Source organism: Haemorhous mexicanus, chromosome 15, assembly GCF_027477595.1.
Source record: "Haemorhous mexicanus isolate bHaeMex1 chromosome 15, bHaeMex1.pri, whole genome shotgun sequence".
Lineage (NCBI taxonomy): Eukaryota > Metazoa > Chordata > Aves > Passeriformes > Fringillidae > Haemorhous > Haemorhous mexicanus.
This window is the reverse complement of record NC_082355.1, coordinates 2,503,450-2,518,564: the sequence shown is the minus strand read 5'-3', so window position 1 is coordinate 2,518,564 and position 15,115 is coordinate 2,503,450. Positions and strand designations below refer to the sequence as shown.

The window sequence follows — 15,115 nt, the reverse complement described above, 5'->3', positions numbered from 1 at the left end:
ACCCCCAGAGTGCAGCCACAGCTCCCTGACTCCCTAAGGAAGGGCTGGATGGCACCAGGTCCTCTAAGCCCAGGAGCACCCTGAGGAGTGACCTGGAGAGAGAGAAAAGCAGGGAAATCTTGCAGCTCTGAGTGCCACCAGTGCCCAGCGCTGCTGAGCAGGAGGAGATGGGAAATGCTCAGCGTGCTGGCAGCCAGCAGATTTCTCCCCCAAAGTGACACGAGGAGGGGCTATTTTAGGCACGGTTTTGGTAAGGAAAAGATGTTAAAATAACCTTGATTGCAGTGATTAATACAATATGGGCTGAAAAGAAGGAGCAGCCCACTAAGGCAGCCAGGGCTGTAGGGTTCGAGGGACACACTGAGAAATCAGGAGACCTGACTAGAGGAATCAAAAAGAGGGAGGAACATGGGGTCTGGAGGATGGAGACTGCACAGAATTCAAAAGCCAAAAGGGTAAAACACGTCTAAAAATTGTAACTTTAAAAAGAGGAAGAAAGATTGTTGAGGAGTGGCTGCAGAAGGACATCAGACTGAAAGCAGCAGGGAAACAGCATTACGAGAAAGCATCATTTGCCAGGCATTAGGAAAAAAAAATATTTTATAGAAATATAATACAAACTTGCTGGTTAGAAGCAGTGCATTGGCTGTTATCTCCTGCAACAGAGAAAAACTGCCTTCCCTTAAATTCTCCTGCCTGAGTTCAACTCATTCAGCCCCCAGTCTTTCAACGCTCGAGCTAAGTTAGACCTAGCAAAGGCAATTAAATAGCAAAACTCTTCAGCAGTATAAATAGTAAGAGAACAAGGACAAAAGAAGGGCCAGGCACTCCGGGTGAGGTACAAATGAAGAAGAAAAACCTATTCCTTTAATAGCCCTGCCGTCAGAAAGGGCAGAGCCCATCCCAGGGGCACCGGGGCTTTGCAGCCATCCTCCCTGGCACAGCCAGCTCCTTAGAGGAAAGCTGCAAGTTGCAGTTCCGAAGGCAGCAGCATGTTGATAAAAGGGAATTTCCACACGAGCTTGGCACCGCCGTTAAGAATTTCAACCTTAAAAAAGACGCTGCGATGTCAAACCCTCCGCAAGGATAAAAAAAAAAAAATAAAATCAAATAAAATAAAACTTCGCAGGGCTCAGCCCTGGCACACAAACCCCGTGGGCCTGAGACAAAACCGGGGGAGGCCGGGGCTGCCTGGGGGCTGCGAGGGGGTGTCAGGACGTGCCTGCTGGTGCGTAGCCGTGGAGCCATGGTCCTGCGGCGCGGTGTCACGTCCCGCCGAGGAGACCCTTGCTCGGGGAGGTGTGAGTGGATTTCCTCAAGTGCATTTTGACAGCTGTGAGGAAGCGGGCGGCAGCAGCAGCTGGAGACATTCCTAGCTGCGCCCCCCCGGCGGGACCCCCGCCCCCGGCACGGCACAGCGCGCCCCGGCACTGCCGGGGGCTCGGGGGCTGCAGGGGAGGGGGCGGCAGGAGCGCATGGGGCCGGCGGGGTCTGATGAAACATCTGATGTGCATTACGGCAGGGCAAGGGGAGACACGCTCGCCCCTCCCCAGCCAGCGCGGCACTTCTCATCACCTGCTACGGATTTTCCTACGTCGTGCTGTGGTGTGTGTGTGTGTGTGTGTGTGTGTGTGTCCCACCTCGCTCCAGCTACCGGACAAAAGGGAGCAGCCAGACCTGCTGGGGGGGGGAGGGGGGGGTCGCAAGGGTGATGCTCTCCCCACGGTCAGAGTGGGGTTCTCCCCCTGGGAAAGCAGCGCCCGTCTCTGTTCGCCCATCCGGGTGTGCACCCAGGGTACCACTTTCCCCCCTCAAGTGATGTATTTGGCCCAAATCCCCTCGCAGCAAGCAGGATTCAAAATCCCAGAGTGGGAGGGGGGTTGAAACCGAGGGAGTGGAAGGTTTCCAAGAAAGTCATTGCAATAGCTGCTTCGGAAAGGGAATTTTTTTTTTTTCTTTGAAATCAAGTCTTGCCATGAGGCGGCAGTGCCGCAGGACGGCCGGCGCTGGCAGCCGGCTCCGGGCATGGGCACCCCGCTGCTCCCCGCGCAAGGCCAGGGCGGCTGGAGCGCCCCGAAGTTGCCCACGGAGGGCGTGGGGGAACCGGCCGCTGGCTGCCGCCTCCCTCCCAGGCGTGTCAAAATCCCGCTTTTTCACCTTTTTTTTTTCTTTTTTTTTTTTAATATATTATTTATTTTTTCCTGCTATCCCTCCTCCCGCCCCGGCGGGTGCCGCTGCCCCCCGCACCCCCATCCCCCGGCGCGGCGCGGGTGGGGCGGGGGGCGGGCGGCTGCAACCTGCCGGCGGGGCAGGGCCGGCCCCCGGCGGGCGGGCGGAGCGGGGCGGCGGCTGCCATTGGCCGCGGCGCGGAGCGACACCTGCTCGGCTCCCTCATGCGAGTGACACCGGGGCTCGGCGGGGATATTTGAGGCTCCCTCCGGCGCCGCCGCCGCCACTCCGCGCTCGCCGCCGCGCCGGGCACATGCGGTTCGCGGGGCCGCGGCGAGCAGCGCGCTGGGCCCGGGTGCGGCACCCCGCGGGGGAGGACGCGGCGGCGGCGGCGGGGGGAAGGCGCGACCATGTGCGCGGAGCTCGGCGGAAAGCTGGTGGCCCCGGCGCTGCTGCTGGCCCTGCTGCTGGCCAGCGCCCGGGCGGCCGCGGGCACTGAGGCCACGCACCCGCCGGAGGGGCCGCAGGACAGGACCCCGCAGCAGAAGGGGCGCCTGTCCCTGCAGAACACAGGTACGGCGGGGGGGCACCGGGCTGGCCTCTGCGTGTCCCCCTCCCCTCGCTGCTGCTGCTGCTGCTTCTGCTGCTGCAGCCGCGTCGAGTTATGACAGGCGTTTTATTTCGCTGTCCGACTGTCAGGCGTAAATCATCGCAGGAAATCGGAGCTCGCTCCTAATTACCTTTAAAGCCCGGCTCTGCCAAGCACGTGTTGCCCGTGCCCAGCCGCGGCCCCGCGCCCGGCTCGCAGCGCGGCCGGAGCCCCGCGGAGATGCTGCGAGCCCGGCGAGGAGAAAGTTTCTCGGCGCGGCGTTGGGAAGCGGGTGGAGGGCCGGGGGCAGCCGGGAAGGGTCCGGGGATGACCGGGGCTCTGCCTCCGCCAGAGTGAGCCGGGCAATGATGCAACGGGCCGGGGGTTTCTCTCCTCCTCTCCCGCCCCCCGCGCTCCCTCCCCCGGGCATTATCTGCCTAGGAAGAGAGAGTTGGGGCGTGCACTTGGCTGGATCGCTTCCCAGCCGAGCAAAGAGAGAGCGCGGGATCCAGACGCTTCCCTTCCCCCCCTCCTTCATCCCGCCCCCCCCCCTTTCCCCCCCCATTTTTTTTTCTTTTTTTTTTTTTTTTTAACACTCTCCGTGCTGCGAGACGTGTTTAAACACACACGAGCAGGAATGCACGGATGCCCATTAGGGACTGCCACATGTGAATCACGGCACTGTGCAGTTCTCAGCACGCTGGAGCCAGGACATGTGATCCGGCAAAGGGTTTGCATCCGGATGCCAACACAAGCACCAGAGCCGCGCTCCCGGCCCCGAGCGCGCCCGGCTCCGCGCTCCGCAGCGCTCCACAAAGGGCTCCAGTGCCCCTTCCCCCCCAGCCCGGTGCGGCTGGGTATGCGCAGCTTTCCCTCTGTGCCTCAGACAACCCCTGGATCCCACCCCTGTGCCACCCCCAGATGCACTTCAGGGCAGGTAGAAGGGGAAAAAAAAAAAAAAAAAAAGGTGGGGGGAGAAAAAAAGACAAAGTGCGGCGGCAGTGATTCGGGTTTGGGCTGGTGCCGGGGGGGTCGTGAGAACTCCGGCAGGCTCCGCGTTTCCATCCGCGGCTCCTCGCTCTGCCTTGCAGCGGGTGGAAATTAGACCGAAAGTTGCTGTAAAGACTTGCAAATGGACCGCATGGCAGAGGGGGAGGCTGGGGATGGCTGAAACACGCTGCGGTTCCAGGGGGATTAGGCTGGCTCCCAAGGGCGAACTTTAATTAAAGGTACCACAGGGCACAGAGTACGGGAATTCTTAGCATCCTCAGTTCTGGTCTAAAAGCTGCCCCTGTTTAACTTTATCCCCAGGCTTTTTGAGCAACCACCTTCCCTCTGGCAGTACTACTACATCAATTTTTTTTTAAAGGACCAGAAGCTGTCATGTTGGGAATTAGATTTTTGGGTTGGTGGGGGTGGTTTAGTTTTGGCTTTGTTGTTTTTTGTTTTTTTTTTTTGAAAGTGAGTATTAGACAGCATTTTTTTCAGTATTACATAACACCTGAAAGGGCAGATTAAACACATATTTAACTGCTAGCTCCACTACATCTATTTTATGTATTACACATAGAAATAGAAATCTTTTCTATTGATTTCTGCATAGATGAGCACACAGTTGCATTTTTATACAACTCCTGGTGCAAAGGACTTTACCTATCAGTGGGAGTTTTGCCATTAACTTGAGAGACATCCTGACAGGGAAAACCCAGTGGTCTGTAAAACACCTTGTGCTAAATGACCAGAATCTTGCTCAAAGTACCAAAAATGAAAAATTTTGACTGGCTGGGTCCTGGGCTTCTCATTTTGGCACTTAAGTTTGCTGGGGGGGCTTCGCACAAGCCAGAGAGCAAAAAAATCATGCCTGTCCATTGCTCCTGAGGAATTCAAGAGCATGAGACAGTTCTCAAGTGAAATTGCTTGACGTAAGCATAGTGGATTTGGCATTTACTTCTTGGATATCACTTTCATAGCGTAATACACCCAAGTTTTGGCCTAATTCCTGCGAAAAACGGGCACGATTAACCATTGTCACGCATTTTTCTCTCAAACTGATGTTGGTAGCAAAACAACTGTTGTCTCTCTACCCACCACCAGTTCCTGTGAAGAGTTCTCCAGATTAACTCTAACCAATACTCGTTTTAGCTGAAATCCAGCACTGCCTGGTAAATGCTGGCGATGTGGGATGTGGAGTGTTTGAATGCTTTGAGAACAATTCTTGCGAGATCCGAGGCTTACACGAGATCTGCATGACATTCCTGCACAACGCTGGAAAATTCGATGCCCAGGTAACACGGGGAGATGTCCTACCTGTCTGCTTGCTTCTAACACACACTTGGCAGGTACTGCAGCTCCTTAACACATCTTTGCACAAAAAAATTCCCAGAGCCGGTCAACTTGCCGCGATTCACTAATCACTAGGAATTTTTTGGTTGAAAGGTCCAGAATCAGGACTTCAGGACAGTAATAAAGCAGCAACCTGTCCTAGGAGACAGGCTGGCTGTAGCTGCAGCTGCCTGGATCCCTTCCACCTCCTGTACCCAGCATAACTCCAGCAGAACCCTTCATGGAGCCAAACATGGCTTCAAGAAACCTGGGTGGCTTAAGCCTCTATACCATCTTTGTCCAAAGCTGACTATGAGGTGCAACTTGGGCTCTCAATTCATTTAGAATTATCTCAGTATTTCCCAACGGGCAGTTACTCAAGTTGGCCCTCAAGACTGGCCCACAACCAGCCCAGGCAACCTCCTAAAGCTGCTGTACCCAAGCAAGCCTTGGGTTCGAGCGCTGACGTTAAAATACGTTACTTCCATGGTATGTGGCATTAAGTTTGTCTCCTTCATTTTCTCCCCAGACCATTTATGCATCATTGAGCCATCCTGTTATTATGTCTTGTAAACCCTCCTCTCCCATTTCAGAGTGGAGGGAAGGGAACATTCCGACAGGCCAGCGGCATTTGGCCTGACCAGGCAGCTTCCAGAATAACTTGACTAAAAGCACCAGCTACATGGCACTGCTAAAAGTGTGGCACAAAGTAGAGCTGTCCTCAGGATCCAGCCTGTCCCATGAGGGGTGGTGGGACCACCCAGTAGGGAGCACTTTTTTGGAGTGTTGGAGCTTTAGGTTCCAACGCTCAAGGATGTACGAAGGGCCTGGCTACTCATTAAAATGGGAATTGCTGCTTTTGTGGGTATCTGGAAACCTTCAGCTTAATTTCCAAGTGGCTTCCAGAAAACACTCGTTTATTTTTGCACAATATTTCTGGACAGTGGGCAGAGCTGACCAAAGGAGTAGGGAAGGAAAGTTGGGAAGGCAGGGAATGGTGCCTGTGGAGGCTGAGAGCAGCCATTGATGCCAGATCCCCAGATGCTGCTCATCAAACACAGCCTGTCTCACATCTAGGCTGTCCCCAGTGCAGAGCAGGAGATTTAAACCCCTGGAGCTTTATTTAACATGAAGGTGACTTTAGCCTCTGCTATGACTTGGCTTTTCACAGCTCCTCTCTGTATCATCCCCAGTTAACTCAAGCTGCATTAAATGACAAGACTAACACTGGCCATTTTCTGTTCTCTGCTCTGAAACCTGAGAATTGATGTCAGTTTGGGTTTATATAAGAATTCTCTTTTTCACCCCTATTTGCCTGCTGTCCTGTGTTTGTTCCTAAAGGGAAGGGCAAGGGAGTGCCTTTGGTATGGGAAACAGAAAGGGGTGAAGCAGCTCTTAGATGAGCAAGAAACATTTCTGGCTTGAAACAATTTGGCGACAACATCTGCTTGCAGGTCTGGGTGAATCTTTTTTAGTGTCAGTGGAGCTGGGGCAGTGCACTCTTGGGATAAAGGGGAGCAAGGCTTTGGTCCTCATGGAGCACCTGCATAAAAGAACCTGAGGCTGATGAGGAGGTGGAGGAATTGCCTTCCATGGGCCTGTTCTCAGCAAGGCACAGGGAGTCTGAGCAGAGCTGTAGCTGCAGGGTCCAGGAAAAGAGGAAAGGAAGGGAGAGGTTTGATGCCCACCAAGCAACTGAGTGAAGGAGTCACAGTGGTTAAAGAGATGCTGCTAAAGCAGCTTTCCTCCACCTTATTTTTTAGCTCCTTGGTGTGATTTTCTTAATCTCACTTAGAATTCCTTGCAACAGGTGTGAAGACACTGTAGGATTAATATGATGATGATCATTATTATTATTATTAGTGCTGATTTGAGTCCCTCTCTGAGGAAGAAAATACTGATGTCTGGGGAATAGGGCAGGTGCATACAGATCATGCAGACGTGTGTCTGAGTTTGTAAACTCATTTTAAAATTTAAAAAAACCCCTGCAGTTACTGAATGGTATCTGCTTGTGGTCCTGAGGAGCTCAGCCATGGCAGGAGGCCCTCTCCTCTGTGTGAACCTGTTGTTCTGCCACCCTGGAAGCAAATTAATCCAAGTAACTCCAGCACTGAATTACTTCAAGGTGCTTACTTTTGCTCTTTCCCTCGTTGGGCATTCAGCTGTTGGGGCAGAGGAAAGCTCAGAGTAGCAGTGAGGAAGCCCTGGGGGTTTCAGATCCACTGGGATAGCAAAGCTGGGTAACTTGGCAGGGTCTTTAAGGGCAGAGAAACAGAGAAGAAGGGAAAGCCATGAAGTGATATCCTTAGCACTGTAATAACCCTTGACATTGTCCTGCAGAGAAGCAGCTGGCTGGGCATAAATCAGCTGCTGTGCTTAATGGACAGAAATACAGACCTACTCCATTTCTTTCCTTCTCAGGGAAAATCCTTCATTAAAGACGCTCTGAAGTGTAAGGCTCATGCCTTGAGGCATAAATTCAGCTGCATCAGCCGTAAGTGCCCTGCCATTAAAGAGATGGTGTTCCAGTTACAGCGGGAGTGCTACCTGAAGCATGACCTCTGCTCTGCTGCCAAGGAGAACGTCCAGGTCATTGTGGAGATGATTCACTTCAAAGACCTGCTGCAGCATGAGTAAGTGCCTCCGTGCTGGTGCAGTCAGAGCGTGGGAGCTCCTTCCAGGAGTGCCAGTGGGCTGTGCATCTGCCCAAGAGCTGTTTCACCTCCTTCTGGCCTTAAGCACCTCTTGTTTTCCCATGCACACCACCGAGGTAAAGCTCTCTTTGCAGGGCCCCTTGAGGTTTGTGTACCAGGGGTGAGATGTGGCTGTGGAAGGAGGTGAAAGGAGTTGGAGCTGGATGTCCCAGTCCTCTTGGTGCTCTGGCAAGTACACCATGGGTGTCTGCCATTTCCAGAGGCATCCCACAATGCTTTTTTTGTTTTCTGAGCTCAAAGGCATCATTTTGACCTCAGTATCCTGTTAGAGGTGACAACTGGAGAAGGGGGAAGAGGGTTTATGCAAAGTTGTCAGCAAGATGATAATTTCTTCTTTAAATACATACTTTGAAATGTCTTGTAGTTAATTGTCCCTGAAAGAGCTGCAGTCCCCCAGGTAATCTCCCATTCATCTTATTCTTTATTAATCTCAGATGCTTTTTAATAAAACATGGGGGTGTCCAAACTGAAGGCACAAGTCAGGTTTTTGAGGACTTCATTCCTCTGACTGGGAGCACAGCTGTCCTCCAAGGAATGGCAGGCACAAATCCTACTTGGAATTGATCAAAGCTGCTACATGACAGCAACAAACCAAGCACAAGCTGTTTGTACTGACTCTTTTGCACAAATGCAAAAATCAGAGCCTGTTTTTCTTGCAGGTGAACATCTCACTCCTGAAACAAGGCTGAGCCACAGCCTGGCATCAGGCTTAACCTTAGAGCATCTTCCTACCACACCTCTGTGCCTTGATATTAGCACAGAAACTCAAATCCCAGCAGTCATGAGAGACACAATTTTTTGCAGAATCACTTCTTTGGGAATTTTAGCCTTGCATTTTATGTTCCTCATTGCCCAAGGGAGCTCTGATTCCCTTAGTGCTGAAAACCACCCCCCACTAATATTTCAGCTGCAGCTGCAAAGAGATGCTTCAGTGCCAGTTTGCTCCCATAAATCCTGTGCTGTGGTTTGTTCAAGCTGGACATGGTGGCCTGAAAGCAAGGCCCTTTCCCTGGACATTCCTGAGGCTGGGATCAAAGGCATGGCTGGGGGCAGAGCTGCTGTGCCCAGGGCCATGGGCAGCATCCTGCTGGCTGAGGGAGAAGGGCAGCAGGGCTCCATCCTGCCCAGCAGCACCTCTCTGGGCACTGCCTGGGCTGTGTCAGCAGCTGTAAATTGGGTACTTGGCACCAATTAACCCCCCCATCATTTGGGGATGAAAAGAACCGTGCGAGCCAAAAGCCTGTCCGAGGAGGAGTGAGCTATCCTTATTTTATGAACAGGCTCAAGCAGGAATGCTCAGAGGCAGCTGCTTATTTCTGGGGAGCTGTGCTGGGGGGTTGTTGGTTGGAGAAGAGAGGGTCATTCAGCTGAACACCTATAATTTGCATGATCTCATTTAGCGCTTCCTACACTCCAGCATCTCCCGGAGTGGGAGCTCGGCTCTCCTATGCGGGACTCCCCAAATAGAACCAGCCAGCCTCCTCCCCTCCCCTAAATTTAGAGGCCATCTCTGAAGCTCTTGAACTAAGGAACTTGTTCGAGATCAATAGGCAAGTGTGGCAGAGCTGGAAATAAAATCGCGTCTGCTGACTTGCAGCGTTGTGCTCAGTTCAGGTACTCTGGTCAGGCCGGCTGAAATGCAGAAAGTAAAACAGGCAAGGAGAAATGGGCCAGTATTAATCCGCAGGGCTCTGGCAGGCTCTGAATACCTGAAATATTTGGCAGCTGAGCCACTTTTTAGTCATACCAGCGACCTTTTTTCTTACCAAGATTTCTGCAGAGGTTATGCCCAATTTCAAGAACTGAGTTCTTGGGAGGGAGGGAGGTTTATGTCCTTTTGCTGGATCACTTTGTATGTAACGTGCTCAGCTGTCTCTTATCTCCTACTTTACATTTAAAACAAAAACCTAAGAGCAGAGAAGCAAGTGGCAGCTCTCAGGCTTGTTCTCTGTTTTGCTCTGACTGTTCTCTCCCGATGAGTGTTCGGAACGCGGTCGGGCAGCGAAGCCTCCTCCTGAGTCAGCTGTGGGGGTCAGGCTGATTTGCTATGGTGGAAGTGGTGACAGGTCTTGGCAGATTGGTCCCTGCTGCATTCCAAGTAACTTTTTTTTTTTTCCCTAGCAGTAGGAACAATCCAGCCATGGGAAATATTTTGAGATGGGGGAATAGGTGGCTCTCCGAGATTAGCGATTCAAAATGAGTTTAAGTGGCTGGTAGAGTTAGACACTGATCACAATCTGTTGGTTTTCCTCATCTCTTCTGTCTTAAGTTAATGAGAAGAGATTTAGACTTGTCCACAGGCACCAGAGCTGGTGGATGGGGTGCTCAGGAGGTGCAGCCCCACCACCCACCCCACAGAGCCACGACTGCTGACCCTGGGCAGCTTTCCCCTTGTGCCGTGGCTGGTTCCTGCCATGGAAGATTTTTAAGCACGTTCTTCTGGGCCTGCAAGCAGCTGAGCAGTTGTGTCAATAGACAACATCAATATTGACCCACAAAACTTGTGACCACAAGTATTTTAAAATTGCTGCACTCGGTGACCTGTGGCTGAGAAGCCCAAGTGCCTGTGCTCGAGCTGCTGGTGCCTTGGGGACACTCAGGGGTGGGTAAGAAGCACAAAGGGGATTCAGCCAGGACATGTTTTGAGGCCTTGCTCAGCTGGGGAAAGGTGGATACTGAAAGCTCTGTAAGGAAATGAAGAAATAAAACTCGGTGTGGGAAGAAAAAAGTGCCACCAAAGTGGATTCCATTTGTCTGAGCTCTGTTCAGGCAGATCCTGGGTCCAGATAGGATCTTGCCTGTGATGGAGATCAACACCCAGTGCTCCAGAGATGGTGAGGAAAGCCAGAGACTCTCTAGCTGAGTGAGAAAATGCCTCCCTCTTGCAGGCTGGGCGCTGGTGAGTGCTCTGTACCTGCCATTCAGCCAGAGGCAGAGCCCGCTCGGTGACGCTGATGGCTCTGGGCAGGAGCCAGTGTCCTTTGCCTGGTGTCCTGAGTGACAAAGATGGGAGGGTATGGAAAGACATGGAGGCAGAAAGTGAGACAGTTCTTCCACTTGCCAAGCAAGACCTCGTCTGTTCTCTGGTGAACATTCCAGTTCTCCCAGAGTATCTCCAGCGGGGAGAGCAAGCAAGATCAATCCAGAGAGGCTTTGACAGGATGCCACTGTGCATTTCCTGCAGCAAAATGCCTGATTAGAATATGGGATTTTCCATAATTAACGTGGGCAGAATTGCTGCTGAGTCAGGGAGTGCCAGGGACTCACACCACTGGATTTGCTGTGCCCAGGGAGGGTGAGGCAGATTCTTCACTGATTCCCTGGGGTGGATTTTAACTTTTCTCTCACTGCTCCCTTTCCCTCCAGGCCTTACGTTGACCTAGTGAACATCCTGCTCACCTGCGGCGAGGAGGTGAAAAAGGCAATAACGAGGAGCGTCCAGGCCCAGTGTGAACAGAACTGGGGAAGCCTCTGCTCCATCCTGAGCTTCTGCACCTCGGCCACGCACGGGGACGCCGTCCTGGGAGCCGAGAGGAAGGTGGGGGAAGGCAGCAGGGCCGGTGCTGGCCGTGGGGACATGGTGGCCCACGCTGACCCCGAGCACAGGGAGAGCCCACGAGCAGCCAAGGGAGAGAGAGGTACCAAGGGCCACTCCAACGCCCGGGTCAAAGCTGGGGGCCACGGTCCCAAAGGGGCCCACGGGATCCTGGACCGGGCAGACGAACTGTCCGACTTCTCCGACGTCCGGAGGTGAAAAGAGGCGCCGGCTCCCCCTTCCCCCTCCCCGAAACCTCCTCCCTTGAGTTCCATCCTCCTGTCTATGGACATTCCAAAGCATTTCCCATTCAAAGGTCAAGCACAGGGCATTGCAAGATATCTATGGACCTCGGCATCAGTGTGTATATAGTAGCAAAGGGAGAGCAGTGGCAATGGGTTATCGATCCAGCAAACTCGGCGCTCGGGTGGCAAAATGTCTCCAGCTAAATTCTTTCCCCCTTTTTTTTTTTTTTTTTTTTTTTTTATGAAACGGACATCATCTGAAATTTAGGATCTTGTTGGGTTGGGTTTGGTTTTGGGGTTTTTGTTGTTGTTGTTTTTGGGTTTTTTTTTCATTTGGGTTTTTGGTTTTTTTTTTCCCTTTGGTCTCCTTGGCAGGGGAGAAGGTTCCAAGCGGGCTCTGCCAGGCTGCATGTGGCTGCTTGTGGCTTAGCACCTCCAAAGGTTCAGGGCACAGCCTTACAGCAGATGGCTGAATTCCAGGGGGATTTGGTTTCTGCCTGTGGCTGGGAACGCCAGAGCTCAGGGCTCTCTGTGTGAAGCTCTCTAATGAAGGAGCTGCCCCGTCTCTGGCACAGGAACAGTGTGGTCTGGAGCTCCACCACTTTCTCTGAAAGCTTCACCACTTTCTCTGAGCCATTGTTCCCACCTGGGCGACGCTGCCTGGTTTGAAGTGCCCCCTGTTAGTTTTTAACAGCTGCATAACTTGACACTTGCTGATCACAGAACCATACCCAGTCGCTTCAAAGGCAAGTAATCAGCTTCCAGACAAGGCAACGTGACTGTTAAGACTTGCACAGGGTGGAGGACCCCCAAAAGCATTCTCATGGACCTCTGAAAACCCTGTGCATATTCTCTGCTTCCATCTGCCCCCTCAGTGATACAAGGTCTTCCACCCTTCCAGCCCAAGCCTAAAGGGGCAGGTGTGGGCTCAAGACAGCAAAGGACCCTCTAAATCCCCATATATTTAGTTCTTATCAGGGCTGCATTGAAGGCCCATCAGAAGCCTGCCTCTCCTTAGCAGTGTGGTGTGGTTTGCTGGGATGTGGAGCCCCACTCTGACCTGCCTATAGCTTGGTTTATCCAAATGCCAAAGACAAGGAGAGGGGATTGACTTGGGTTTTGTAATTCTCGTGCAGGTAACGACAACCAGTCTCCACAGAAGGAGTTAGAAAAGGTGAAGAGTGTCAAGAGCTTATTGTCCTTAAGCAGTTTCAAGTGTGAATGAGGTGTCTGGCCATATCTCTCCTACCCCCTATGCAATTGTTACTCTCAGGTTGCAGCTCTGCAATCCTATATTCCCAGATATTGTACTGGAAGTGGAGGCTGCAGCACCCACAGGGACAGGAGGGTGAGCACTCAGCTTCCTCTAGAGGAAAAAGGGAGGTTTTCTTAGAAAGTGGGAATCACACTGGGGAGTGGAGCCTTCTCATTTGGAAAGTTTGGGAGGAAAGCTGTGGGGGCAGGAAGGCAGTTCAGCAGAGACAGAACGTACCCATGAACTAACGTACGTCTTGCTGCATGGTGGGAAGGAGCTGCATAAACAGGAGAGGAGGGTGTTGGAATTTGGCTACAATTTCCAACTCAGATTTCAGTTCCTGCTAAGTGAGCACGGCTCCTAATAGCTGCATTCAGGGTTTAATGCAGGGATCCACCCGCAGAACTTGGAGGCACTGCTTTAAATAGCGACCACGTGGGAGGCAAGAGGGGACAGTTGAGTTGAAAAGGTGTCTCTGTGATCACCAGGTCTTTGCTTAGAGACCTGGCCTCGATCCTGCCCGATTTTAGCAAAGTTCTGTGATGAAATTTTCATTTGGTTTCAGTGGGAAGAGCTGGGATCAGGCCAGGTGCTGTAGCAGCAGAGACCACGGTGATGGTGCAGTGAGTGTGGCACCTGCCCCGTGGAGCTGGTGACAGCTCAGCCACCCCTGGGGCACCCATCCTGCCCCACAGAGCACCCTGGTTTGGGCCTGACTCTCTTGGCCACCTCCTCTGCTCCAAAATCCTGCTGGTGGTGCCCTAAGAAGGTTTCTGGCACGTGCCTCCGTGGGTTTCCTGCAAGTGTCCTCTCCCCCTTGGTGGCACAGAACCACCACGAAGAACAAGCTCAAACCAAAAAGACAATCCAAGCATTTTAGCACAAAAAAATAAAAAAAAATTTTAAAAAAAATTTTAAAAAAAAGCTAACACAAACCAGAAACAACGACTTGCTACCAATGTTCTTGCATTGAACTAAAATAAGATCCCTCTGTCATTAGAGGTCTTGATTTATCAATGGGAACCAAACAGAGATCTACATCTTTGAATGTCTCAGTCAACATATCACCTCAGCATGCATACAGTTTTATTTGTATTCATTGGTTCTGTGGGGAAAATTGTGTATTCCCCTTGTTTAGTCAATGAAAATTGGGGAGGGGGGGGTGGACAAGCTGTGGGTGGGAGGGATTTTTGTATAAGGTATCATTTTTTTTTTCCTCTGTGTGTGAAGATTTTATGTGTTCATCTACTGATTCCACATATGCTATTATTGTAAATATTTAACATTTCTATTTATTATAGTGTCCCCATTTAAAAAAAAAAAAAGAACACTGCTGGCTATGATAATTTAAACGTATGTCATGACCTGTGTTGTATATATTCATGCCACTAGTATGGTTTTTTTATGTTTAAAGCTGCGTAAATATAGTTTTATACAGTTCCATAATGTTATTGACAGCATAAATCATTTATTTATTGTTAAACCTTTCTTTCATATCTAACAGATAGGGTGTGTTTTACCTGAGATTATTTTATTGTGACATCTACATAGCCTTAATTCTTTATAAAAAAAAAAAAGGAGAAAAAAAAAGAAGTCCATTTAGATACTGTATGATGCTTTAATTAACATTCCTTATGAACTTGCTGTTCATGAAGGAGGTTTAGCTTAAAAGCCAAGGTATGAATGTTTCCTTTATGCTTTGCATCTGGAATGAGCCTTGTTCTGGAATGAAAATACTGCGAGAGAAGCAAAACGCCTACAGGAAAAAAGATAGCAGTAAACCCTGGAAAATGCTGTCCTAACTTACAGTGCTGAACTAAAAGGAGAAAAATAAAATGAAATGAATAAATAAAAGACAAACTGTCCTTAATTCCAAATCTCTGGGAGAAAAACATACTAGTTTTATCTCGTGTAGAGTTTGCAGCCAAATGAGCTTGTAAATAAAGAAAATGCATATGGCTTTAGACAAAGCTCTGTACCTTTCACACACTATTATTTTCCTTAAACACTAATAAATGTTTTGAATAAGTCTGTGGCTGGCTTTTGTGTAGCTGGAGCTTCAGCTGCTGTGAGATAAGGGGTAGGAAAAGCCCTCTGAAGCTGAGCCAGCAGCTGCAGCCAAGGAGGGCTGAGGTGGCTTGGCTGCTCATCCCCCCCCAGCCAGGCAGTGGCAGAGGGACATGGGGACACAGCCAACCCCCCCGAGCAGGGTACAGGCCCCGTGTGCCATTCCCCAGGAGAGGGAGACCTCACTGCTGATCTGGGAGCTTGGTTTGAGGCAGGGAG

The 15,115-nt window shown here is 51.1% G+C and overlaps 1 protein-coding gene across 2 annotated transcripts; it reads left to right on the top strand.

Moving 5' to 3' along the window:
* Positions 1 to 2,450: 2,450 nt before the first annotated feature.
* On the top strand, positions 2,451 to 14,860 carry STC2 (stanniocalcin 2). 2 transcript variants are annotated; one of them, XM_059860119.1, is made up of 4 exons: positions 2,451 to 2,742; positions 4,901 to 5,043; positions 7,502 to 7,713; positions 11,161 to 14,860. In XM_059860119.1, exons 1-4 carry the CDS (start codon positions 2,580 to 2,582, stop codon positions 11,546 to 11,548), a joined length of 906 nt encoding a protein of 301 aa, XP_059716102.1. In that variant the 5' UTR covers positions 2,451 to 2,579; the 3' UTR covers positions 11,549 to 14,860. The 2 variants fall into 2 exon arrangements, with proteins under 2 accessions (XP_059716102.1, XP_059716103.1); XM_059860120.1 differs by lacking the exon at positions 2,451 to 2,742 and adding an exon at positions 3,406 to 3,695.
* The last annotated feature ends 255 nt before the right edge of the window (positions 14,861 to 15,115 follow it).